Source organism: Taurulus bubalis (assembly GCF_910589615.1).
Source record: "Taurulus bubalis genome assembly, chromosome: 10".
Classification (NCBI taxonomy): Eukaryota; Metazoa; Chordata; class Actinopteri; order Perciformes; family Cottidae; genus Taurulus; species Taurulus bubalis.
In genome coordinates this window covers 24,109,563-24,136,844 of record NC_136598.1, presented here as the reverse complement: position 1 = coordinate 24,136,844, position 27,282 = coordinate 24,109,563, and the positions used below count along the sequence as shown (strand labels likewise).

Below are 27,282 nucleotides of genomic sequence, written 5' to 3'. Positions count from 1 at the left end.
AGGAAGTTATTTTACTCACATTACAAGTACAAAGATCTTTATTTTGGTATGTACATCATTTGATTCAGAGGTCTATTAAATACACACAGACAATAAGAGTGATATATGACTAACTTTAAGCATCTTGCAAGAACTTTAAAAGCCGATTCGATTTATTTTCCGTCGAGCAGAACGCCGTCGTATTTGTACACACTAGAGGCCATTTCCAGTCCATTCCTCTGGTTATGTGGAGCGTTCCTCATTGCTGATTCATTTGTACGTTCTCTACTTCGGAGCTCCTGGCAGCCAGCTGCTCGTACGCCTGCAGAGCCAGCTCGATGTAGCCCGACCTCTGGGACTCCTTCTGGGCATAGATCTGCAAAAAGAGAGAAGGGACACTAATAACTTTGGAGGTGAGGCTTTGCACACAAAAAAAGAACAATCACAGCATTAATTATTTTAGTGGCAGACACAGCTATGCTCCACGATAAAGCATGACTAAATGAGAGGCCTTCGTGATAACAGAAAGACTCAAGCGTGTCTCCTGTCGCTAACCTTCCACATTAAATGGATGTCATTCTCATTACCCCCCCCCCACTGCCTCTCGGCCCAGCGGCTGTGAGCGCTAATAAGACCTGATGTGTCCTGGGCTTGGCCCCGCTGTTCCCACGCTGGAGACAAACCCAAAACCCCTCTCACGTAGGAAACTTTAGGAGAGACGGCCTTCGCTTGACCTCTCAAAGAGCTACACTGACTCCTGATTTGTACTCCCAATACCTGGAGGGGGGGGGGAGGACACGATCTACATGACCTGGACAATTGCGGGATCAGATGGCGATAGATAATGTACACGGACAGCAAAGTGAATAGAAGTGTCAAACGGAGCTGCGTCAGCAGATATTTCCAGTTAAAATGTGAGTGGTTCTGACCTTCAGCAGGTCGGCGCCGGCGGCCTGCTGGCGGGCGGCTTCCTGGGCCGACTCGCTGTGGGGGTGGACCATGTGGAACAGAGACACGAGGCTCGCCGCATCCTGGAGCCTGGACACACACACACACACACACATTAAGGGGTTAGGTATCAGCAGGTACAGTTTTGACCTAGCACCAACTAAGAAAAGGTAGATATTCCAGCCGAAAAAAAACATCTTCTCACACCTGTTTTAACCACACACACGCATTGACCTCTCACACACACACACTCACAGCTCTCTCTTCAGCATGTCCACTATAAGCCCGTCCGCCCTGCGAGCGCCGACCAGGTACCAGGCCATGCCTCCAAAGTGTCTGGTGGAGCGCAGCAGCTCGTATTTGCCGTGCTTGTCCAGGTCCTCGTAGGTGGCCGCGTGTACCTGGAAACCCAAAAAAAAAAAAAAGGCACGTCAAAATGGCCGTGATCCTAAATTCACTGGACGTCGCAGGCGCTCGGCACACTGCTCCCTTACATCAAAATCATAAAACTTCTATTTCGCACTCCCGTCTCGAGTGACCCAAAGAAAACACAGCACCGACTGTGGAGATTTCACGGTGCAGAGAGTTCTGCGCGGTCGACAAATTCCAGCGCAGGTCAAAATAACAAGGTGAGGGGGAAAGAAAAAAAAAAACAATGTCATCTTACCCTGATGTAGTCCGAGGAGTCCGGTTCAAATTGGACCAGACACAGGTCCAACACGTCCTCGTGGCGGTCCTGGGAAAACACCGTCTAACAAGAGGGAGAACATGTGAGGATTTAAGGCCTCCGGACAGCCACACCGGCTCCACTCGGACGGCCTGATTAGCCGCTCTGCTCGGGTCACATGACTGGTTTCACAATCCTGCAGTAGCTCCACAGGAACCGAAAAATGCTAGACGGACGACTAGCAGCCAGAATACTGTGGTGTCTATGTCTCTTAACCAGGCGTGTGTCTGACATGTGCAGCCTCAACTCAACTCTTTCTGAATATAAAAAAATAATATGACACTTATATATATACATATATATACACACACACACATTATACACTAAACCAACAGTGATTTGTACATGTCACAGTAGGAAAAGCACAGGCGTTACTGATAACGTTAACAATGGCTGAATTACATTTGGGCTACTTCAGTTTCAGGGTATGTGTGCGTGTCACAGCGCACTGGAACATTTGAACAGAATGGAGACATCATTAATGTTATGAGAAACACCTGTGACTAGTCAAAATATACGTGGTGTGGAGAGGAAAAAAAAGGCATGTAAAATGAATTGAAAGTGGTCGTAAGAAAGCTACAGAAAGATCTGGAAGAACAGCAGGTTTTAAACAAGCTTTTTTTCTTTGTTTAATTGGCAGTGTATACAATTATACAATATATAATTAGGAGTTTGATTGACTCCCATGTCAGTGCTTATTATTTCCTGTTGGTGAAAAGGTGCAGATTTATATACTGTAATATATACTGTATACAATGAGGACACTGGGACACAGTATTAGGATTTAGTGGCTTCACACATTCATCTGCATGACTACAGGTTCAGCCAAAAACAACACAAAAAACACACCTATGCGAGTGTCTGGTGCCTGAAGACTAATTTATGGGCCAACACTGGCTTCAAATGCAAAAATAAAATGAAGGAAATAATGTATTTGTTCCAAATTACTAAATAGAATTCAGAATAAGATAAGTGCCCAACATAACAGTCCAAAGATTTTATGCAAAGCTATTTACAACAACAATGCATGTGCATACAAACGTAAACAGGTGCAGGTGATGAGCACTATTAAAATCCATTAACTGTGCGGGGCGTGTGGGCCGCAACAGCAGGAGGAGAATCCTCGTCTTTATGTCGCCAAAGCCTAATTATCAATACACTTTGCAAAGTCCTACCTTGAGGTTCCCCTCCTTGAAGATGAGCGGCGCCGTGAGCTTGCGTCCGTCCTTGGGGAAGTAGACCTGAACGAGCCGGTCTCTCTCCTCCCACGACGCCTTCCTAAGGGTCCCGTTGGGTTCCCGCACAACAATGAACCTCTCCTGTGGGAAGGGAGGGAACAAAGTATGTAGAGTGTGTATGCAAAGGACACGTTGGAGCAGTGTCCTAGTCCAGAGTGCATTAGCGGAGTGCAACGTGCTGCCTACCCTGTGCAGGAGGTTGTAGGTGATGTCTGTGAAGACGTATTTGGCCGTGTCCATGCCATCCAGGATCTTGTCCTCGGACAGAACGTCGCTGATGGGCTTCCTCTCCGACAGGAGGGGGGGCATCTGCAGCAACTTCTTCGCTTGCTCTGTGGCCAACTCGACGGCCTGCAGACAGACAGAGGAGAGGGTTAGATGAAACACAGGTTACTGGGACTTTTATGGTTTAAACTTCTTCTTTTTTTAAAGGGCACCTGCTCCAGTTGCTCGTCGGTCATGAGTTTGTACGTGGGCGGCTTCAGCTCCTCTTTAACGGGTCGGAACACTTTCTGCAGGTCCAGGCCCGTCATCCCGGTGAGGAGGTCCTGCACCGCCGGATCTGTGAACGCCGGTCTGGCCTTGTCCGAGAGGGCTGGAGAAACAGTTACACACGTTAACTAACAATGTACATGCACACGTGGAATGCATCCATGACGAGTTAGCTTTACAAGATATCTAATACAAGTTTACTGTAACTTGGAGTAAGAGACACAGATCAGACTCTTAACAAATATTGCCATATTTGAGTGCGAGTGTGTGGGGGCTTCATATCGACAAAAGCTGTATTTATAACTAATTTATGAAGATCTTTGGAAACTATTACAGCTCCCGTTTGCAATGTGTACACTAAGCAATGTCTCTCGTGACTAAAACTCTTCCATAATAATTTTTACCCGCAGTTTCTACCATTTGCATGTTTGCACTCTCCAATTGTTTGTTATTTTTATTTACACCTCACACACTTAATATACACATACATACTTGCACTTTTGCACTTCTACTGTTTAAGTTAATTGAATTCCCAAATTAATACTCTGTTCTTTTTTTCTTTCATCCAGCTATTTTTATTTTTATTAGTATTATTATTGTATATATCTTTTATATCTTATCTTATTTTTTGTGTAAATGGCTGCTATTCGACACCAAATTTCCCCTTGGGGATTAATAAAGTATATATTCATTCATTCATCTTCCTTATGAGCACGCTAACGACGCTAACGGCAGCTAGCACTTCATCCACTATTATTACATTTTTATTACAAAACCGTTAGCATTTCACTAACTAACATAACGCCGAATTTACGGACAGACTGTAATCATGCGTTACACATATTCAAAGTTGTTCTACACGGTATATATCTTGGAAAATATGTACGGCAATTTAAAATTGGCAGGTTTGTTACCGAGTAACGGCACCGAGGCTAACGGAACATGCTACAAGGTCAGCGCTAAAGTGAAGAAAACGATGCAACCACAATGATATTCCGCCATTAATCGCATTGAAACACACCGCTGTCCTGCGTCCCGCTGCACAGCGTCCGGACGCCGCATCTCACCGACAGCTGCTTGCTCTTTTGGACATGTTTCACCCGAGAGCAGGTCCGCAACAAGCAGCGCGCCGTGCCGAGCGCCGCCATGTTTGTTGTGACTTCATAGAGGCCACGTGACCTTTTGACCCCCAACGGTTCAACTGCCAAGCGCTGCTGGGATATGTAGTGTGTTTGGTTTGTGTGTGGGTGTGTGTGTGTGTGTAGAGACGATATGTAGTGTGTTTGGTTTGTGTGTGGGTGTGTGTGTGTAGAGACGTTTAATTTTTTTGTTTTATATATATACAATTATATATTTTTTGCATTTATTTGTAGAGGAAAGCAGCTCACTGCAGCCAATAATACTGATACAACGTGATGCTCTCACATCTGCACTCATTTTGTTTTGCACAGGTTGAACGTTATTGTTATTAACTTGAAAATATATTCAGTGCAAAACAGGTTATTTGCAGCCACAATAAGTATTTTATCTGCCAAATATTAGTTTATGTTTTGCACAGATATAACTTTATTTGCATTGTTCTAACAAAGTGATTGCACGTGTTATTAGCTTTTGTCTGATGGAGCGATCTGGTTTACTTGAAAGGGATTTCAATTTTCTTTATTCTATTATTTGAAAAAGGATGGAGGAGTCACAAAAAGTTGGACCATTTTGTTACAATTTTGTTGGGGCCCGAACATTTTTCTTCCTCCAAAGTGGGGCCTGACAGGAAAAGTTTGAGAACCACTGGTGTAAATCAACAATGGAGATATATTGCATTAAAAGCTATGGATGTAAGAATAGTCAACTCATTTTTGGTTTTCAAAAGGATTATTTATAAAACAATTTTTGAGGGTTACAAGTGTGAATGAAATGTATGTACATGGAAGATTATTATTGAATTTTTTCTTTATTTCGAATTAGTTATCTGATTTAATTGATAATAATAATTTAGGATAGGAATGCATAAGCATTTTTGCTTCTACCTATACTTTTTCAGTCTTTCTGTTTTGTATATTATATAGAATATTGTATTGTATTGGAATGAATAAAACACACAAACAAACTATAATATTAATACTTTTAAAAAGCACTAATGAGATTAATTATTCAAATACGCTGTTATCTGTCATCTGTTTTAGGTGATTTTCCTGTAGTTCCTTAGTATTTGTGGAGGCCTATTTTGATCACCAGGTGGCGCTGTGCTACCAAATATACTCAGAAGATCAAGCTGTGATAGAGAAGATCACCAGTTGAGCATGTTAAAGTGAGAGATAGTTCTTAGTTTATACACATTGTGTGTTTATGTCCTGGTCTGGTTTCTTTTGTCTAGCTCCTCTCACATTCCTGACGTGTCATTACAGCGTGTTCTTCAATCCGCTGATATGGTATCAAACCCGTCTGGACGATACGAAGTTCAACACTCCACTTATGGAGAGAGACCCTCACAGACACACATGCACAATCTAGTGAAACGGCTCTTATGTATTTTGAATAAAACTGTATTTATTAGTGTGTTAAGTGCAACCAAAACATATTTCATGGTGTGTTGTAATTGCAGTGCTACCATCAAATGTTTGTTTTCTCCTTTTATTATTATAATAAATCTCAATTGCAGATGAACTCTGCTATTTAATATGAGTACAGTATATACAGTTATGCATTAATATGCATAACTGTATTTTTCTTTCATAAACGATTAAATATGAAGAAGAAAAACGTGTTTAAAATATTTAAGACAAGAAGAAAGAGAGATGATGCAAACACACACACACACACACATTATCAGCAGAGTCGTTGAGCAGCTTTTTGGGGTCATTGGTGTTCTCAAACTTCAGTAACGAGTCGATCTTTCACCACGAGCCAAAGTGACGTCCGTCAGCAGGAGCTGCTGTCAAGATATGAGGAAGAGCGACCCTCACAGGAAGTGTTGGGCTCAGATTGTGTTGCTGTTTTTACAACAAAGCAGCCGGCTTCACGTCTCCCTCTCGACTAATGACAAGATTTAAACAGTGGTTCATTTACACACACAAAAACGTACAAATATGTATTCATTTTTTCCATCTTAAGCGTTAAAAAATAAATGTCCCCCTTAATTTAATGACCAGAATTGGTTGAATTGAATATATAACATGTACTGAGTTACAATCAAACCGCCACTTCTGTTACTGAGAGGAACTTCTGGGGAAATAGTTTTGAGAATAAGTGTTATTGTCCTCTTATGCAAACACTTACAGGAGTATAAAACACGACTATACATACGCTCTTCTGGAATTCAACACAAGCTATCAGATAAAAAGGGACTGAATCGACTCTATATGGCAACCAAAGATATTGAGTGGAAGTAAAAGTGATTTTATTGTGGTAGTTAGCAGTTAAAGGATAATATTTAATATTTAATTATAGAATATTATCAATTATTAAACAATACAATATGCATTACATTGTTGTCAACAAGTTCAATGAAAAGATCAAAACCAACAACCAACCGTACAGTCTGACTATAATGTCTGTAGCTCTGTGTTCTAAAGACACGTTTTCCCATTGAGGGAAAGTGAATAAAGTGGGTTTAAAATATATGCTTCACTTTTTATAAAAAGCACAATAATTATCTTAAACAGCTGGGCAATGTAGCTTTTTTTTTTAACAGACGTCTTTTAAACAGGAGTACATGTTCAGTAGTGTGTGTGTGTGTGTGTGTGTGTGTGTGTGTGTGTGTGTGTGTGTGTGTGTGTGTGTGTGTGTGTATCACTGATGTCTATCATTTGCTACGTAACGCGTCCTACAAGGTTTAAGTCATACCCGTCAGGATTTTAATTTCTTCAATCAAATAACAAACAATAAATAACAAAATGATGTGTGTATTCTAAATAACGAATACAAATAGTATTTAAAACGAAAATACAATACAACAAGAATTCAATTCTTATTCTCTTTGCATTTTTGTCTCCAGGTATATGCACTGATGCATGTGACAAGACAATATGTGTTACAGAGCAATACATATAGATATCCAATATATATCCATATCAATGTTCTCTTTCATTCATCCCAGTATTCTTTAAGACACGCATGTAAAGGAAGATTCTCAAGCAGTTCACTAACTTTGTGAATAACTGAAACTTCAGAATCAGATGGTCATGGAGGGACGATGAGATCACATGACGCCATCGCTCTGTGGTTCTGTCTGGCTCTCTCTCACACACACACACACACACACACACACACACACACACACACACACACACACACACACACACACACATTCATGAAGTACAGTAGTAGTCACAGGGCCCCAACACGCCACCACTACCCACAAACCCCAGAAAGCAGCCGCCACCACACCGCCCCAGAGATCATTAATAAAACCTCATGTGCCACGCACAAACCCTTCCTCTAGGATCTGGTTTCCCCTCTCCCCCTCGCTCCTCCCTCCCTCCCTCCTCCGGGCCCCGACTCCCCCACTAATCTGCAGTAGGATTTAGATATTAGGCGGACAGATGGAGGTGTGGCTCGGTCGGTAATGAGGTGAGCAGTGGCAGCGAGTCCGGAGGCCAGACACCGAAGAAACGACGTGTGGATTGAGCTGTAAGAGGCCCGACACAACCAGATGTACACAGCTGTCACACTGCTGACAGAAAGTAAGCCGGCGACCCGCCAGAGAGAGGGAGAGAGGGAGAGAGAGAGGGGGAGAGGGAGGGAGGGAGGGAGAGAGAGGAGAGAGGGAGAGAGAGAGAGGGAGAGAGAGAGAGAGGGAGAGAGGGAGGGAGGGAGAGAGGGAGAGAGGGATGGAGGAAGAGAGGGAGGGAGGGAGAGAGGGAGAGAGGGATGGAGGAAGAGAGGGGAAGAGAGAAAGAGAGAGAGGAAGAGAGGAAGAGAGAGAGGGAGAGAGGGAGGGAGGGGAAGAGAGAGCGGGAGAGAGAAAGAGAGGAAGAGAGAGAGGGAGAGAGGGAGGGAGGGGAAGAGAGAGAGCAGGAGAGAGGAAGAGAGGGGAAGAGAGAGAGAGTGGAAGAGAGAGGGGAAGAGAGAGAGGGAGAGAGGGAGGGAGGAAGAGAGGGGAAGAGAGAGAGAGGAAGAGAGGGAGGGAGAGAGGGAGAGAGGGATGGAGGAAGAGAGGGGAAGAGAGAAAGGGAGAGAGGAAGAGAGGAAGAGAGAGAGGGAGAGAGGGAGGGAGGGGAAGAGAGAGCGGGAGAGAGGAAGAGAGGAAGAGAGAGAGGGAGAGAGGGAGGGAGGGGAAGAGAGAGAGAGGGAGAGAGGAAGAGAGGAAGAGAGAGAGGGAGAGAGGGAGGGAGGGGAAGAGAGAGAGAGGGAGAGAGGAAGAGAGGGGAAGAGAGAGAGAGTGGAAGAGAGAGGGGAAGAGAGAGAGGGAGAGAGGAAGAGAGGGGAAGAGAGAGAGGGAGAGAGGGGAAGAGAGAGAGGGAGAGAGGGGAAGAGAGGGGAAGAGAGGGAGAGAGGGGAAGAGAGAGGAAGAGAGGGAGAGAGGGGAAGAGAGAGGAAGAGAGGGAGAGAGGGGAAGAGAGAGGGGAAGAGAGAGAGGGAGAGAGGGGAAGAAAGGGGAAGAGAGGGAGAGAGGGGAAGAGAGAGGAAGAGAGGGAGAGAGGGGAAGAGAGGAAGCTCTTTAAATGACCACAAGTTGTTTTGTTTCTCATCTATATGTCTGTCTGTCTGTCCATCCGTCTATCTCTCTCTATCTATATATCTATATCTATGTATCTCTCTCTCTCTCTCTCTATCTATTTAAATATATATATATATATATATATATATACATCTATCTATCTATCTATCTATCTATCTATCTATCTATCTATCTATCTATCTATCTAAACATCTCTCTCTCTATCTATATAAATATATATATATATATATTTATATACATCTATCTATCTATCTATCTAAATATATCTAAATATATATATCTAAATAAATATATATATATATCTATATATCTATATATCTATATAAATAAATACATTTATATCTATCTATACATCTATCTATATATCTATCTATCTATCTATCTATATAAATAAATAAATGTATATCTATCTATACATCTATCTATTCTATCTATCTATATATATATATATATATATATATATATATATATATATATATATATATATATATATATATATATATACATCTCTCTCTCTCTCTCCCTCTCTCTCTCTCCTGCAGGGGGCGGAGCTTGAACCCTGGCTAACTCTAAGTGCTCATAAAGTGGTACTTAGCTTCAGCTCCCAGGTATGAAATGTGAAATGCTCGCTGTTGAATTGGAATTTCCGTTCACCTCCTGAACTGAGATTGAGTTGACCCTGAAATAGAAGGCGTGCAGTGGATCCACATGGACACACACACACACACACACACACACACACACACACACACACACACACACACACACACACACACAGCAAAAAAAAAAGAGAGAAAAAGTTACTTACTTCATACTCAATTTATTTAATGTCATATTCAGACAGGACAATTATATTTTTTGGTATTATTGGCAAAACCAATGCCAATTTCCATCCCAGTTCTATGTGTTTCTCAGCGTATTTGAAAGGAGGGCTGGGCAACACAAATACAGCTTTAATGATTTCACTCGAACTTTAAGTGTGCTTTGGAACATTTGCACTGACTCATTCAAAATAAACATCATTTTCAAAACTGAAGAATTGTTGAGACTCAATATCAGTGTGTACTAATAAAATGGGAAGCGGGAAAGTGTCGAAGTGCACTTCAAAAAATCTTACTTACTTACTTACTTTGCTTAACTTTAATTATCTGCTCTTTTATGCTGCAACTCCACAACATTTCAGGAGGAAATATGGTACTAAATTAATTAAATTAAAGAAATTAAAATAACAGGACAGTTTACTTGTAATTGAGTGTATTTAAATAGTAGTTTTTTATACGTATAGCTTACTTTGACCCAAATATAGAATAAGAGAACACTTCTTCCACCGCTGCTCCTACGACAGTTGAGTGTAAGAGTGTGTGTCAGCGTGACTGGGAGCAGCAGGAAGCTGAGAGGTGAAACCTGAGTGTGTGTGTGTGTGTGTGTGTGTGTGTGTGTGTGTGTGTGTGTGTGTGTGTGTGTGTGAGCAGTGGTGCTGCTGGTGGTAGAGGGGCACATGTTTATGAAGCTCTCTGCACGGTGGACGGGTTCAGAGGAGGGTGAAACGGAAAGGTGTGTGTGTGTGTATGTGTGTGTGTGTGTGTGTGTGTGTGTGTGTGTGTGTGTGTGTGTGTGTGTGTGTGTGTGTGTGTGGAGAGCGAGGGAGAAAATGTGAAGAGGATGTCTATCCTCAAACAACCGGAGCGTCGAACTCTGAAAGACATGATGGAACAAATACCTTCATTTTAAATTGAGTCCATTTCCATTTCTGATATATTAGATTTATGAAGTGATGGAGAAACATGTGCATCTCAGGAGTTCATTTCAAAGCTGAGAATGATAATATTCTTGTTATTCTTGGTCCTACGCTTCCCGCTGCATGTGTAAACAAAATAGTAACGATCATGCTTAACGCATTATGTCGAAAAGTGTAACCGTCTCCTTTGCCACAAACTTGGTTTACATATTTCATGAAGGGGAAAAAATACATAAAGTGTTGTTATTACAGCAAATGAGGAAATAATGTTATGCATCATCACGGTTTATGTCTATAAATGGGCTCTGTATGATAATATATATCCAGCAAACTGGCATCAAACTCCAATAAAACGAATCGAAATAGTTCATTCATGTTGTAAAAAAAGTAGAGAAAAAATAAATGAAAATACATTTGTGTTTAACTTTGTTTTACAGCTGGAGTCTCTGAGAAACTACAACAATAATGTGTCATGTGATCAGTTAAAAATGATCATCACGATCATCTGTCAAACTAATGAAAGGATGCTGAACATGTTTTTGAGCTATTTAAAGAGAAACAGAACATCAGATCTGACTGATTTATTCAAATTAATTTGTCTTGAAGACAAAAGTAAGTTATGGTTCCAATCTGTGACGCTGATGTTTTATCTTTAGTCTTTGAAAATGTATATTTCTACTGTTTTCTGCCAGGTGTGTCTTGTAAAAAGCGATATTATAACTCAATGGACTTCCTGGTTGAATAAAGGACACATAATATATTTAGAATTCTATTTTTTTAGGGAGTAATTCCACTAATTTCGTCCCGATAACTCTCCGTTTTGTATTTATTTATTAATGTGATCTAGAATAAGATGAACTAGAGGCTACTGACAATTGACTTTATAATGGTGTCTAATGCAGCTCGCCGAAGAATTTGAAGATTGTCTAACTGTGTGTGTGTGTGTGTGTGTGTGTGTGTGTGTGTGTGTGTGTGTGAGAGAGATGTTGTGGCTTGGGGGTGGGCACTCAAGGCCAGTCTTACTCTCCTCCTCCCGGTCTTTGAAGAGGAGGGAGGATGGGAGAGAGGGCACATAGAAGGCCAGAGGAGACGAGCGATAGGAGAAGTGAGGGAGAGGAGGAGGGGAGGAAGGGGCAGAGGGCGCAGTGACATTACCTCCAACAGCCTCCACGACCTTCCTTGAATAATTGAATAATGAAAGGAGAAAGTGTGTGTGAAAGAGGGAGGACGTTATCAATGTACTCGTTTCATTTATTAACTAAATTGGCCGACTTTTTTCTCACCCTGTAAGTTACACACATACACTTTAAAATCATAGTTTACAGAAAGAAAAAAAAAAACTCTTCCAGTTACTCTACTGAACATAAAAATACATTAGCAATTAAGTAAATACTAGTTACTGGTTTATTAATAAGTAGAAATGCACTGGAATAAAAATGTTTCCCCCATCATTTACTTGAGAGTGACAGTTGAGACACAGACAGGAAATGAGGGAACAGAAAGACTTGCAGTGAAGGTCCTGAGCTGGAACCAAACCAGGGATGTTGTGGTCATGTGGTGTGTCTGACTGGAACCACTATGCCAGTGGGACACCTCAAGTGGGACCATTGTGACCTGTGGATTTAATGTTCGCTTTTTTTTAAAGAAGAGAACAACTTTTTTAAGTGTGAGCCTTTGACTAAAATAAGAAAAGGAGCCAAGGAGAGATGGCTTATATATTTCCATGTGTGTGTGTGTGTGTGTGTGTGTGTGTGTGTGTGTGTGTGTGTGTGTGTGTGTGTCAGAGGGGGTCAAAGTCGGGGAATGCAGAAGGTAACGCTGATGGCAGCGTGGTTCACCTGCACCTCATGACCTTCATCTGTTTATATTCACTGATTCCATGCCTCCCAGAAAAGACCTCAGCTCACACACACACACACACACACACACACACACACACACACTCACACACGCACACACACTCAGAGAAGTGACATTTAGACTCCTACTATCGGCTCATCGACTAACTTTGACAAGTTCATTGTTAAATACTCAATTAAATAGAATATGTGGATTAAGTATGACGGTCATATTTTTGTAGCTTTTGTTATTAAATAAAAAAATGTTGGGCACGTTGCCCTTATTGGATGTGAAATGGGAAATGGTGAGAAAAAGAGAAAGATGTGTGTGTGTGTGGGGATCGTGAACCACTTGACCACACACACACACACACACACACACACACACACACACACACACACACACACACATATTGTATTATAATGTAACGATAAACACAAAAATGAAACAAAACAAATTATCGATAGTTGAAAGGGAAGTTTCAGGCTCCTTATTTTAGTTTAATTGTTTTAAGAGTTTTGACTCTTTAATTTAATAGCAATATCATAAATCACCCCTGAGTCCTTTTAAAAAAAAAAATGTAACGCAGTAATTGACCTACCTAATTAAAATTTTACTTAAGTACATTTTCACTTTTACTTGAGTAAAATGTATTTAAAGTAACAGTACTTTTACTTGAATATTCTAGAATTTATTCGGAAGATGAATTTCCTCTTTGACCAAATGCACATAAGGCAGTTTGCACACACACACACACACACACACACACACACACACACACACACACACACACACACACACACACACACAGTTCTGTGCAATTAAGATAAATATAACAAAATGTTTAGTTTTTACCTCCAAATAGTGACTCGCAGAGTTCAAAGTTAAGGAGAATGGCAAAAAAAACTATTTATGAACTGCGCCTATCTGGTAGGAAAGGTGTCACACACAAATACACTGCTACACACACAAAAAAGACATGCATACGCACAAACTAAGTTCAGCTTCACCTTTGCGCCCCCCCACCCCCCCGCCAGCTGAAGCTGAAAGGCAAACCGGCACCGACCCGCATGCACCTCCACCAGACCTCAGCACCGCATTTGTTTCCAACTAAACCCCCGGGCCGGCAGGGTTTACGGGGTTTACATGCAATGCGAGAAGCAGCACACACTCCTGCACCCCACCGCCCCACCGCCCCACCTCCACTCTCACTTTGTTATTTTTATAATTCAAGATTGCGGCGGGTAGATGGGGTGACAGGAGGAGCGTGGCACTGATAAGGTAGCTAATACCCAGCTTTTTAAAAGGGCAAAGGTCGCCTCTGCTTCGCTGGGTGAAGGTTGGACTGTTTTACGCGTATGGTTGAGGGGGACGGTGTTGAGGATTTTGGGGTAATTGGTGTTAGAGGACAGGGAGGTGGGACATATATATATATCACTCGATATTTAGCAATAACAGAAGGGAAGCACACAAAAAGCCACAGAAGGAGAATGGGTTTCCTCGGCGACGGGAGGCAGAATCAGTGTCCCTTAGGAACAGGAAATCCAGAGGGATCAGCCTTCTGATCTGCCCCAGCACTCAGACGACACACACACACACACACAAACACACACACACACACACACACACACACACATGCTACCACTAAGTCAGGCTGTTGATTGAGCCGGCCTCTAATTTTAGCCGCAGACCCCCGGCTCCCGACCAGCAGCCCTTTTTTGCGTGCCGGGTCCGGTCGGTAATAGGCGGAAGACGAGGTGATTAATAACTGTCATGTCTGTCACGAGAGGGGAGGGGGTGCTGATGTTGGAGGGAGGGAAATGGAGTTACACGCGAGATGCTAACAGCTGTTTTTGTTGTTGTGTGTGTTTGTTTGTTGCAGCACGGCTGCACAGACAACCCCTCCACTCCATTCTTCTTCTTATGCAACACTCAGGTAAGGCGAGGCGGTTTAAGTCACCTTGTGCTAAACTGTGAAGTTGTAGTAGCAGAATGAATCTTGTTGATAGGAATATAACAATATTCAGACACATTTAGAATATTCAGGTAAGCCCCGTAACGTTTATGTTATTATTTGTTTCTCCATTATTTCATTTTTTGAGAAGAATTCACAACAATTCAAACAATTAATTCAGCAAAAACAAACTCTCAAATCCCTGCTTTTCTGATGGCAGTGATAAAAAAAAGTGCCCTTTGTATTTATGTATTCACTATAATATCGCAGGTGAGAGGCAATAGTTTGTCGTGAAACAGAAAGAGAGGTGGACACCCTGATGGTGAAGCCACACACACACACACACACACACACATAGGTCACACACTGTCATTCACAAAAACGCCTACGTTTTAATAAAACATGATCTCTTCATCTTTGTGATGCGATCAGATTTTTCTTCCAGCGTCCCTCCACAGGGACACTGAGCTGGAGTCACTGTCTTATGCAGAGGACTGACCACTAGAGGGCGTTAGGTCAGAGCGGTGTGGGGAACACTCACAAATATTGATGACTTAATGACTTTGCCCAGGTGTGCAGGTCACAGATATATGATTTATTAAGTGAGTTATTGTTGCAACAGAGATGTGGGCGTTGTAGAGGTGCTGGTGTCCGGTGCTGAATCATTTTCAGTGTACTGAAGAATTCAAACGAGCTGAGAATTTATTAAAAAAAAGGTACATATTTGCAGAAAAAAAAACAAAAAACACATAAGGCCGAGATGTTAGAGCAGAGTTCATGATTTTAAAGTGACAAAATGTTTCTCTCGGTTCCTTTTTAGAAACAAATCTGACCCAATAATCCTGATGTGGAGGTTTTGACTGCACAGGGTGTGAGGAGGAGTGTTTGTAGGTCTATATCCTATAGCTGTGAGCCTGTGAAAGTGTAATGTCACGAGATATTTCACACTGGTTCCCTTAATGCTCCGTATTACACGTCTTACATCGCCTACACACCGCGCCCTCGTATTATATTGCTTGTCAGTGGCGTGTAGAAGGCTTTAATCTTAATTAGCAGCCAACATTAGAGTTGTTTGGACGTGTCTGTCGCCACCAATCACTTAGAGCCGAGCTCCTTTCCAGCAAATCAGCTGCAGTTGACCTCGACCCCTTTGATGATTACCCAGTTAGCACCTGTTCGGCCTGCCGCAGGTAAACATGCGTTACGACTGCACCTGATGGAAAGGGGTAGAAAATGCTGCAAAGTTACGGAGCTAAAACTGCGAGTGTGTGTGCGCTTATGTGTGTGTGTACGTGTGTGTGTGTGACCTCAGTCCGTCCGCCATGCTGCATCTCCGGCCCTGCATAGGAGCGCAGCCCCTCGCGAGTGGGAGGCGCTGTGTGTTTGAAGTGGCTGACAGTCACCTCCCCACTGGCCTCAGATCAGTGGCCCGGTTGAGATGACCGCTGCGGGCGACCGGTCAGTCAGCTGCAGTCAAACCCACCGGTCAGGTCCTCCTCTGTCACGTGACCCCCCCCTCCCCCCGCTGGGTCACATGACCCACTGAGGGCAGCCAATAGTGCCGCTGCCATTGCCTCTTCATGTGGTGGGAAAACATTCCCACAGCTGGCCTCGGACCGCTCCAGAAAACATCTGCAACGTCCGTCGCTAGTGAGAATCTCCCCCCGCCGCCGCCTCAGAACATAACCTTATGATAATAGAGTTGGTGGATTAGAAATTATTTTAAAAAAAGAGCTCTTCTTCTTCTTCTTCTTCTTCTTCTTCTTCTTCTTCTTCTTCTTCTTCTTCTTCTTCTTCTTCTTCATTGGTACCCGTTGCTCTTGTGTCCCAGGGTGCATTTTGAAAGGTTGTGGGAGTTTTTAAAAGAGCCTCTCTTCACATCAGCCCGACACACTCTACTTATCTGTAGAGGTGCTGGGGTTATTCCTTATCATAAAGCAGATCTGTGTGTGTGTGTGTGTGTGTGTGTGTGTGTGTGTGTGTGTGTGTGTACGTGTGTGTGTGTGCCGAAGAGCGCTCCATAGCCTTTGACATATTGTTAATTTGAAGAATGTTTGAAGTATGATGCAACATCAGCTGCTCCCACTTAGCTTTGAGCTGCTTTCCTCTAAAAAAAAAGTCCCCTCCGGTCTCAAATTACCATCGAGACAGCACTAGTACCACACTGTGTGTGTGTGTGTGTGTGTGTGTGTGTGTGTGTGTGTGTGTGTGTGTGTGTGTGTGTGTGTGCTGTAGAAAGAGCAATACCTTAAATGCCTTGTTAATGTGGTTAATACTGTAACATGCAATCCATATGAGATTAATTGGCCATTTTTTTTACATAAACTGACAAAAAATCCTAGGGGGGGGGTTTAGGGACGTTCGACATTTTCCGAGTCCAAAATGTGGAATAGATGAGATCCATGTCTGTTTTGGAAATGTGTGCACGGCCGGCGAAACCGCCGAGGCGCAGTCTCCAGTTAGCGACTGTTGTGAATAATATTCAGAGGAGTTTAGTGCGCCGCTTCGTTGTTGTGATGTGGATGTTAGCGTAAGCGGGTCGGGGGTAAAACAGTGTTTTCCCATTTTCCCCCAAAATCCGCTTGGTGGAAGTGTGCGGTAGAGATAATTTTGTTTCTACTGGGCTCCGCTCGTTTCCGTTCCTCGTAGCCCGCAGGAGGGTGTTTGACTGAACCTCTTCATCCTCTTGTCATGATGTAATATGAAAAGGTTTCTGTTATCTCTGATTGCAACACAAAGGCCCCCAACCCCCCCCCCCAAAAAAATGCCCCATTGTTCGCGTGGAAGTTATGACAAGCCGAGTACTCGCCGTTAGCCGGTCAAAGAAATGTGTCGGCGCTCGCTCGACCCTTGACATCGACCCCTGGAAGACGTCGCTTCCCGCGTTCACGCTCTCTTCCTCCGTCGGTTCCTCGTCGTCTTCCTCGGCACATGAGCTCATTTGTTACTTTACCTCTCGGGTCTTCTGCACGAGTCTCTGGGTTTGTTACTGCAGGATCAGTCGGGTTTTTCATTGTTTCACGCGAGCAGCAGCAGACTGCTGACGCTGGAGGTCCATACACAAGCGAGGACGGGTTACGTGGCGTCTTCGTATAACCTGGAGAGGAAACGGTTTCACCCGGAGTTAAACATAAAAATGCTGGAGGATTAATACGTGCCCGTGGTAACGCACAGTGTCAGTTAACCTGAAATAAGGGTGGGGTGCAAAACAGTGGGTCATCTTCCATTCTTCTCATTTCATGCGTTTAAAAAAGGTCGGAGGAAAATATTTTGCTACTCATATTAAGTACGATGACAGAAAGCTCAAGTATGTTTTTGTAAAATATTACATATGCATGAGTTAATTCATATATTCTAAAATCAATAAAATACTAATAATGTGTATGAGTACTGCCTTAATGCATCACAGTATCAGTTGATTCATATTCTTTAAAAACAATAACATTAAACTAAAATAATGGTGTATCATTACTAACTCCATACCTGACAGTATCAGTGAATTAATATCATCTAAATCAAATAAATTCAATAATGTTGTATCAATACTAACTCCATACATTACAGCATCAGTGAATTAATATGATCTAAATTAAATTAAATTTATTTTGTATCAATTCCAACTCCATCCGTGACTATACCACTTTTAATATTACAATTAATATGATCTAAAAACAATCAAATTAAAATGTAATGTGTGTTCCATCATTACTAACTCCATCCATAACAGTATCAGTGAATCAATATAATCTAAACCAATACAATTATAACTTGAATGGTTAAACCTTTTTTGTAAATGTGACGACAACAATGCATTTTTGGTGCCACATAAAACACTAATTTAACTTTTCTTTTTCTTTTTTTTATAAAGAATTGATGACAAGAATGAAAAAACTCCGATTTCATCACAGCACTTGAACTCCCCATTACCCGCCGCCGTTAGCAGAAGTGCTGCTGGCCGTCTAACGCGTGGCCCGCCCATCTGCCTGCCACATCAATCAATGTACAACAACGGCTATAATGTGCACTGGCATCGCGTTTGACCTCTCACCTACATGCCGTGACCCCGGGGTCCTGCCCTCGCCTTTCAGCCGCGAGCGCAGGCCCGGCTCCCTCTCGCTGCTCGGGCCTCCGGGGTCAGTGTGGATAAAAGCTCTCCGTCGTAGGAAAGGGAAGCGGCACATGTTGAGTTTGTTTTACACGGGGCTTAATGGGTTCCCGCCTATGCGTCGCATGCGCTGGAACGTCCGCTTCCCTTCGTCTGCGCTGCACAGCCACGCGTGAACACGCATCGCGCCCACACAATATGCCCACGGGCGCGACGCAGGGGGGCAGATGGCGTGGGCACAATGGGAGGATGTGGCGTATTGTTTTAACCCATGTGGCGACGGGGCGAGGGGCTGCCAAAGAGGCCGATGACAGAAAGTACACCCCGAAACCCGCCGGCTTGAACTTTTCACCGCGCCGGATGCGACGGGACGTTATCTGGGACACGATAAGGTCACGAAGGGAGTGAGGAAAGGTTGTGAAAATGACTTGTATTCAGCAGGTGCTGCCAAAAATATGTGATTGAACAAATTTAGCACCTTTCAACTATCTCAGGCGTGTGATCCGAAAGGGCGACATCAATGGGGAATGTACGTCGGGTTGGAATGTGGAATGCGCCACAGCCAATCAGGCGCCTCGATCTCAGGCTGACAGCCAATCAGGTCATGGCACTTCAGGTCCCCGGGAGACCGCTGAACTTCACGCAGAGGACATTTTCCGAAGAGATCATGAACTTTTCACTCCAGGAGATCTCCGCTTCCTTTTTTCTCTGTCCATAAATTGCTTTTTCTTCTTCTTCGGTCGTCGAGAATGTATGTCTCTCTGGTAATGAGAGTATTTCGCCTCATGCCAAAGAAATGTTTCCTCTCTCACCGACCCAGCTCTCTCTCTCTCTCTCTCTCTCTCTCTCTCGCTGTCCGTCTCCCCCTGAAGTGATGGGAAAGGAGCCTGAGCAGGAATTTGTGAGTGCTGTTTGGTTAGACAGAGTCATATAACACGGCTACGGCGCGTTCACATGTGCCTGAGAGTTGGGGCAGCGACGGCTATTTACATTAAAGAGCCCAGAGCGCGCAGCACTGGGGCTCCCAGCCCGCCACGGTTACATTAAGTGAAATAGAATCGGCCTTACCCTCACCACTCACCACTCTCTGTCTCTGTCTTCCATTCCCTACTCAACACTCTGTCCCCTTCTCGCACACACACACTCTTTCCACGATCCCCTGAGGTGTGTCGGTCACTTTCTCTCCTCTTTCCTTGCTCTCTCTCTCTGCTGGCGATGTCGTCGCCCTCGAACACCCCGGGCAGCCCAGCGAGCATCGGGGGCCCGCTACACAAACTTGTGAGTCCATGTGGAGCGAGCTCTCAAAACAACGGAAGTGTTTCAAGGCACCGGCACATCTGTCATTGGTGAAGTTTGGCGGCCGTCCTCCGGCTCGCTGCCACCTTGCAGCTTTACACCCCGGCACTGCAACATCTGGCGGGAATGGAGCCCGAGCTTCACCTCTCTACCTTTTACCTCTTCGCCTCCGCCGTCCAGCTGTTTTGGTGGAAAAACAAGGCATGCACCGCCCGATTCAGGAGAATGGTGTTGGGGTGTAGTTATTTGACTTTCCTGGCGGGAGCTGGATGAGAAGATTGATGCCACTCTCTCGTGCCCGTGTGGTAAATATGAAGCTGCGGCCAGTCAGTTGCTGTCTGTGCTGCACTGAGCGTCACCTGACACACTGCGTAGCCACAGGGTCAGTTTACAGAAGCCCTAAAAAATGTAGCCGGTTCACGTTTATTCCTTTCATTGTTTTCTTTCAAACTGGTTGTTTAATTAGTTTGAAAAACATCGGCGTGCATACGAAACAGCCGTGTGCACGTGATGCGAGCGAAACAGTATCGCACAGCGTTGTGAGGGAGCATCGTGTGTGTGAGCGTGGTGTGTGTGAGCGTCTTGTTTGAGCATTGTGTGTGTGAACGTCGTGTGTGTGAGCATAGTGTGTGTGAGCATCGTGTGTGTGAGCATCGTGTGTGTGAGCATCGTGTGTGAGCGTCGTGTGTGTGAGCGTCGTTTGTGAGCATCGTGTGTGTGAGCGTGGTGTGTGTGAGCGTGGTGTGTGTGAGCATCGTGTGTGAGCGTCGTGTGTGTGAGCATCGTGTGTGTGAGCATCGTGTGTGTGAGCATCGTGTGTGAGCGTCGTGTGTGTGAGCGTCGTTTGTGTGAGCGTCGTTTGTGAGCATCGTGTGTGTGAGCGTGGTGTGTGTGAGCATCGTGTGTGTGAGCATCGTGTGTGAGCGTCGTGTGTGTGAGCATCGTGTGTGTGAGCGTGGTGTGTGTGAGCATCGTGTGTGTGAGCATCGTGTGTGAGCATCGTGTGTGAGCATCTTGTGTGTGAGCGTGGTGTGTGTGAGCATCGTGTGTGTGAGCGTGGTGTGTGTGAGCATCGTGTGTGTGAGCATCGTGTGTGAGCATCGTGTGTGAGCATCGTGTGTGTGAGCGTGGTGTGTGTGAGCATCGTGTGTGTGAGCATCGTGTGTGAGCATCGTGTGTGTGAGTATCGTGTGTGTGAGTATCGTGTGTGTGAGTATCGTGTGTGTGAGTATCGTGTGTGTGAGTATCGTGTGTGAGCATCGTGTGTGTGAGCATCGTGTGTGAGCATCGTGTGTGTGAGCATCGTGTGTGAGTATCGTGTGTGAGCATCGTGTGTGAGTATCGTGTGTGTGAGTATCGTGTGTGTGAGTATCGTGTGTGAGCATCGTGTGTGAGTATCGTGTGTGTGAGTATCGTGTGTGTGAGCATCGTGTGTGAGCATCGTGTGTGAGCATCTTGTGTGTGAGCGTCTTGTGTGTGAGCGTCGTGTGTGTGAGCGTCGTGTGTGTGAGCGTCTTGTGTGTGAGCGTCTTGTGTGTGAGCGTCTTGTGTGTGAGCGTCTTGTGTGTGAGCGTCGTGTGTGTGAGCGTCGTGTGTGTGAGCGTCGTGTGTGTGAGCGTCGTGTGTGTGAGCGTCTTGTGTGAGTATCGTGTGTGTGATCGTCTTGTGTGAGTATCGTGTGTGTGAACGTCTTGTGTGAGTATCGTGTGTGTGAGCATCGTGTGTGAGCATCGTGTGTGTGAGCATCGTGTGTGAGCGTCGTGTGTGAGCATCGTGTGTGAGCATCGTGTGTGTGAGCATCGTGTGTGAGCATCGTGTGTGAGCGTCGTGTGTGTGAGCATCGTGTGTGAGCATCGTGTGTGAGCATCGTGTGTGTGAGCATCCATCGTGTGTGTGAGCATCGTGTGTGAGCATCGTGTGTGAGCATCGTGTGTGAGCGTCGTGTGTGTGAGCATCGTGTGTGTGAGCATCGTGTATGAGCGTCGTGTGTGTGAGCATCGTGTGTGTGAGTATCGTGTGTGTGAGCATCGTGTGTGTGAGCATCTTGTGTGTGAGCGTCTTGTGTGTGAGCGTCGTGTGTGTGAGCGTCTTGTGTGTGAGCGTCTTGTGTGTGAGCGTCGTGTGTGTGAGCATCGTGTGTGTGAGCGTCGTGTGTGTGAGCGTCGTGTGTGTGAGCGTCTTGTGTGAGTATCGTGTGTGTGATCGTCTTGTGTGAGTATCGTGTGTGTGAGCATCGTGTGTGAGTATCGTGTGTGTGATCGTCTTGTGTGAGTATCGTGTGTGTGAGCATCGTGTGTGAGCATCGTGTGTGAGCATCGTGTGTGTGAGCATCGTGTGTGAGCATCGTGTGTGAGCATCGTGTGTGAGCGTCTTGTGTGTGAGCGTCTTAGGTGTGAGCGTCTTGTGTGTGAGCGTCTTAGGTGTGAGCGTCTTGTGTGTGAGCGTCTTGTGTGTGAGCGTCTTGTGTGTGAGCGTCTTGTGTGTGAGCGTCTTGTGTGTGAGCGTCTTGTGTGTGAGCGTCTTGTGTGTGAGCGTCGTGTGTGTGAGCGTCTTGTGTGAGCATCGTGTGTGTGAGCGTCGTGTGTGTGAGCGTCTTGTGTGAGCATCGTGTGTGTGAGCGTCGTGTGTGTGAGCGTCGTGTGTGTGAGCGTCTTGTGTGTAAGCGTCTTGTGTGTGTGAGCATCGTGTGTGAGCATCGTGTGTGTGAGCGTCTTGTGTGTGAGCATCGTGTGTGTGAGCGTCTTGTGTGTGAGCATCGTGTGTGTGAGCGTCTCCCCTCTTCTGAGTCATTGATGTTCACTTCCATCAACAGATACGTTCAGCTCACCGTTCCCCAAAAACATGAGCACTCCTACAGTCGCCGCTCCCTCCTCTGTTGAATTTATTTTTTCATGCCAAGAGGAATGGTCTGTACAGAATTTGAGGGTGCAGTTATCCTTCAGCTCTAGCAGTAGTCAGGTTTTGTTAGCTTTGCATAGAACCAGGCTAGCTTCCCTCCTCCGTTTTCAGTCTGTATGCTAAGCTAAGCTAACCGGCTGCTGGTGGCAGCTTCATATTTACTGAGAGTGGTGCTCATCTTGCTCTTGGACAGAAAGCCTTGAGCTCATAACTCCTCCTGCTGCAGATAACCGGCCCTTCACATCTTCATCACATCTTCTTCATAGTCTGTCCTGATCATTTTGTTTCTGTGTGTTTACACCTTCACTGATTCCCATGAACTGGAGAATTAGACAGGTATTGGCTTTGGCTGCTGTTAAAGGAGGCTCAGCTCAGCTGCGGCCAAATATCTCCCTCTCACACACACACACACACACACACACACACACACAAACGTACCTTTCATTCACTTGCACACACACACAACGAGTAACCATGACTAACGCCGTACTTCTTGGCAGGCACAGGCCGGGTTCAAAGGTCGGCTCTGTGTCAATAAACGGGACCATGTGATTGGCTCCACAGTGTTACTGCAGCCTCCTTTGATTGGTTTAAACTCCGGCTACCACCTCTGAAATCATCTTTTAGTGAGTGATATTTACTGAAATGTTTTTCTGCTTTAACCTGAGACAGAACAATTTGCATAAATAACTATATATATATTTATATATATGTGTATCACCAAGGAGGAATGGATAGAGAAGGCATCTGAAGCAGTTAATAACAGTCTCCTAGTGTTTCAGAAACAGCCAGGTTGATAGAGCGCTTAATATTTTCCAGTGTAATTTGGATTTGTCCCCCGATGTGAGCCGAGTCCTGACTTTGACCCTCCGGAGATCAATTCCTTTCCCTTGTTAACCTGTCGGTGGCTCTACCTCCAGCCTGCTCCAAAGGACAGGTATAGTGTTTCTGCCTGAGCTTTCCACTCTGCCTGACCCCCGGCACACAGAAAACATGTTAGATAATGGGACCGGGCCGGCCGGCGGGGCCGAGTCGCAAGCGTTTGATCAGGAGACTCTGCAACGCCGGCCGAAGTGGATGGAAATCTGATTAGTAACCTTGGTGACGAGGCGATGGGATCCGCGAGGCTTTGCTTCAATCAGATGTGACAGGTCGGGGTTTTGTCCACAGCTCCAGCGCGGCGGGATCACCTCGGCCCACAGCTTCAGATAAAGGGGCCTAATTGAATGCATCGGCCGAGAGTGCTGGATAATAAAGTGATCGTGCAGCGATAACCTGATCACCGGATCACCGGATTCAGCTGTTCCTCGCTGCCCTACATGCCGCGTAATGCCTCCTTTCTACAAAAAAACGCTGCTTATCTTGTAGGCACCGAACATCAGACGAATTCGCAAAGTTCCTGAGATGTTTATGCGCCTTTAAAAAAAAAAAAAAGAGCAAGGCCGAGGCCGAGGCAACGCAGTGGCCAGGAAAAAAAAAAATCAGCAAACCTGAAGAGGTGAAAGTAGATTCCAGTAGTCAGGAATTTCGAAGCATAACAAACATGTCAGACCTGTTCAGCGGGCAACGGCAGGTCGCTAGCCGGAGCTGTGAGGTGTATATTGTTTCTGATTAAGCGTTCCTCTGCTCACGTTGCTGCACTCTGTAACAATTTACTTTAAATTCATTAGAGCTTCAAACATTTAGCTTTTGCCGTCGCCTCAGAAAATAAATCAGCCCAGGCGGAAGGAATGAAGCCGAGTGCTGATTAGCCGCAACTTTCTCTGGCCCCTGCTGGATTTGGAAAGCATGCAGATAAAAGGTATTTCTGTCCTTTTTTTAAATTTGCTTTACCTTTGCCAAAGGTAACACTCTTCTGTAAGGCGTCCAATTTCCTCTCGTATCCATACATCGATCGAGCACAGATTCCTTTTCCTCTTTCTTAACACTCAGACACTCAATTCTCAATCTGTTTTTTCCCTCCTCCGGTCATGGATATAGATATCAAACGAGATCATTTCACACCAAAACACCTCATCTGCTCTCTCTCTCTCTCCCGAGGGGGGATATTGAACAAAAGGGATGAATCGGGTGACCGCAAAAAGCCGGGGCGCCGATAACTTCCCAGACATCTGCGAAAAATGTAACCTTTCCGTCGCTCTCATGATGTCAGCGGGGCTGTTGTGTTCAGCGGGGGATTGGGGCTGAAAGCTTGTGACGGAGCCAAGGTAAACCGTTCCAAATGGAGCGCCGGCGCGCGGGAAAAGGGACACCATCGCAACAAAAGGAGTTAGATATGGATCGTTGGGCCTGCGCACCGGCCCCAGCTTGAGCCAATTATTGGTGTCATCTTGATCCAATTTAATCAATCTGAGGGGGGACTGAGGGCGGGAGGGAGGGAAAGGGGGGTGCAAACGTTGGTCAAATATCCTGAGCCGTCAAAAAAAAAACTTCCCCCTCTCCACTGCCACCCACTAAAACCCCCACCTCCATCGCATCACACATATTCCTCCCCAAAGTCGATCGATTAGCCATCGTCCGTCCGCATTGACCTCCGTCTGCAACGTGCTTCTTTTAGCGCCACGGCGGATTAGCGGGGAATCCATGCTAACGAAGCGTACGAGGGAGGATTTCATAATATGAACAATTTTAGGTAAACGTGTCCGCTCCAAGTTTTTTTTTCTTTGTTTTTTTTTTCTCCGCGCCAGCGACATCTACTTACACCGTTTTCTCCCCTTCCCTGAAAATGTAACAGGAGATGAGCGCTCGCTGCCTCGAGGCTTTGGGTCCGTCTGCTTAGTGTTCCAGTTTTCCTGTTTTCTAAGGTCGTCTTTTCCTCCTCTTTGTTTTGCTTTTTCCCCTTTTCTTCGTCGCCGGTAAACGCTCTTTTGCAAAGAAATGCGTGACCCGTATTCTCACTATTATACGCATTTACACCCCGAGACTGCCCAGTGTAGACACACATTACGTGGGTTTTAGATCTAAATTTAGCTCCTCAGCCACATAGTTCCTGGTAACAGAGAACCAGATCCAAAAGGACCATCGGGGGAAAGATCCTGCAGCGCTGAACGTCGCTCATCTGTCAACACAAGATATTTCTGTGTGGGCGGGGGGGTTGTTTAGTTTTATGTCTGTTGATGGTTAGAACCTGTATTCTCAGCTTATTGACAACTCTAAAGAGCAAGATGAAGAGAGAGATTGTGTATCGATGAGTTAACAAGAGTAAAGCTGACTTTTTACATGAATTGTTTCGTGCCAGCAGTCCTCCAAGAGAAATGACGGACCTAATGTTCTGCTGAACAATCCTTTATTATCCATTTTTTCAGCTTCTTACATCTTCAATATGTTCTGGGTTCTTTACCCGTCTGTGACAGTAAACTAAACATCTTTGAGTTGTGGACGAGCCAAGACGTTTGAGTCATCTCGGGCTTCTATGAAACACTGACAGACATTTTTTCACTGTTTTTCCAACACCGTAAACTAAAAACACATCTTTTCCGACTATACCTTGAATAAAGAAAGTAGAACTTTAAATGGCACTTACTGATAGAACTTTGTAGTTTTGCTTTCTTGAGGACATGGTACTTTCTTGATTCTTGTAGTTCTGAGTTTGTACTCATGGTTGAATGCACTTATTGTAAGTCGCTTTGGATAAAAGCGTCAGCTAAATTAAATGTAATGTGATCGTCAGATTAATCGTCAATGACATAATCATTGTGTCAACGCACAAGGTCAAATCCCCAAGTCATTTTGGGACGCTTCCTGAAACGACTAAAGCTAATTTTATGGAGGAAAGTGTCTTGTTGGCACATTGCCAACCATCCTAAAATCTATGGCAGGGATTTTTATTTTTAAGATCAGGACCCATTGATAAAAACACACTAACCCTCCATAGCGCTACTAGTGGTGAAAACTCCAGAGGGCACCTTTAATTAGCTCGGAGTTAATTAAGTCTCCTTTCCCTCCTCTGCATGTATTTTAATCAGTCATCACTCCATAATTGGTCTTCATGGTTCCTGCACTATTTGGTCAGAAAGAAGCTCTGGTCCGATACGCCATGGCTAAATCTCATGCATAAATGCTTATTATCAGAGCCCATAATGAACCCAACCGACCAATACACACTCACACACATAGATACACACACTGACTCGCCCAATCTGTGTTTCCATCTCCAGAAGTCTGTTGGAATAATTACGGCTTGAGTAAAACAATACACAGGATCGGCTATTATTTTTCATCTAAAGCCAGGTCACGTTCCCAATTACTCTAAAATGTTGTGATGACACGCTCTCTGTTTTCACTGATAATATTGATATTATTCCTGGGAAAGCTTCTCGGCACGGGAAGTGAAGGAGATGGTCGCTCTTAACAGTGGTTGGGATTCACGTTTTTGACATTAATGAACCTAA

At 44.7% G+C, this 27,282-nt stretch overlaps 1 protein-coding gene across 1 annotated transcript; it reads right to left on the bottom strand.

Moving 5' to 3' along the window:
* Positions 1-33: 33 nt before the first annotated feature.
* Positions 34-4,532, bottom strand: mrps22 (mitochondrial ribosomal protein S22; the record flags this gene model as incomplete). Its single annotated transcript, XM_079224801.1, has 8 exons — positions 34-355; positions 909-1,017; positions 1,183-1,328; positions 1,595-1,678; positions 2,830-2,973; positions 3,079-3,243; positions 3,330-3,487; positions 4,406-4,532. 8 exons carry the CDS (start codon positions 4,530-4,532, stop codon positions 239-241), a joined length of 1,050 nt encoding a protein of 349 aa, XP_079080927.1. The 3' UTR covers positions 34-238.
* Positions 4,533-27,282: the final 22,750 nt, after the last annotated feature.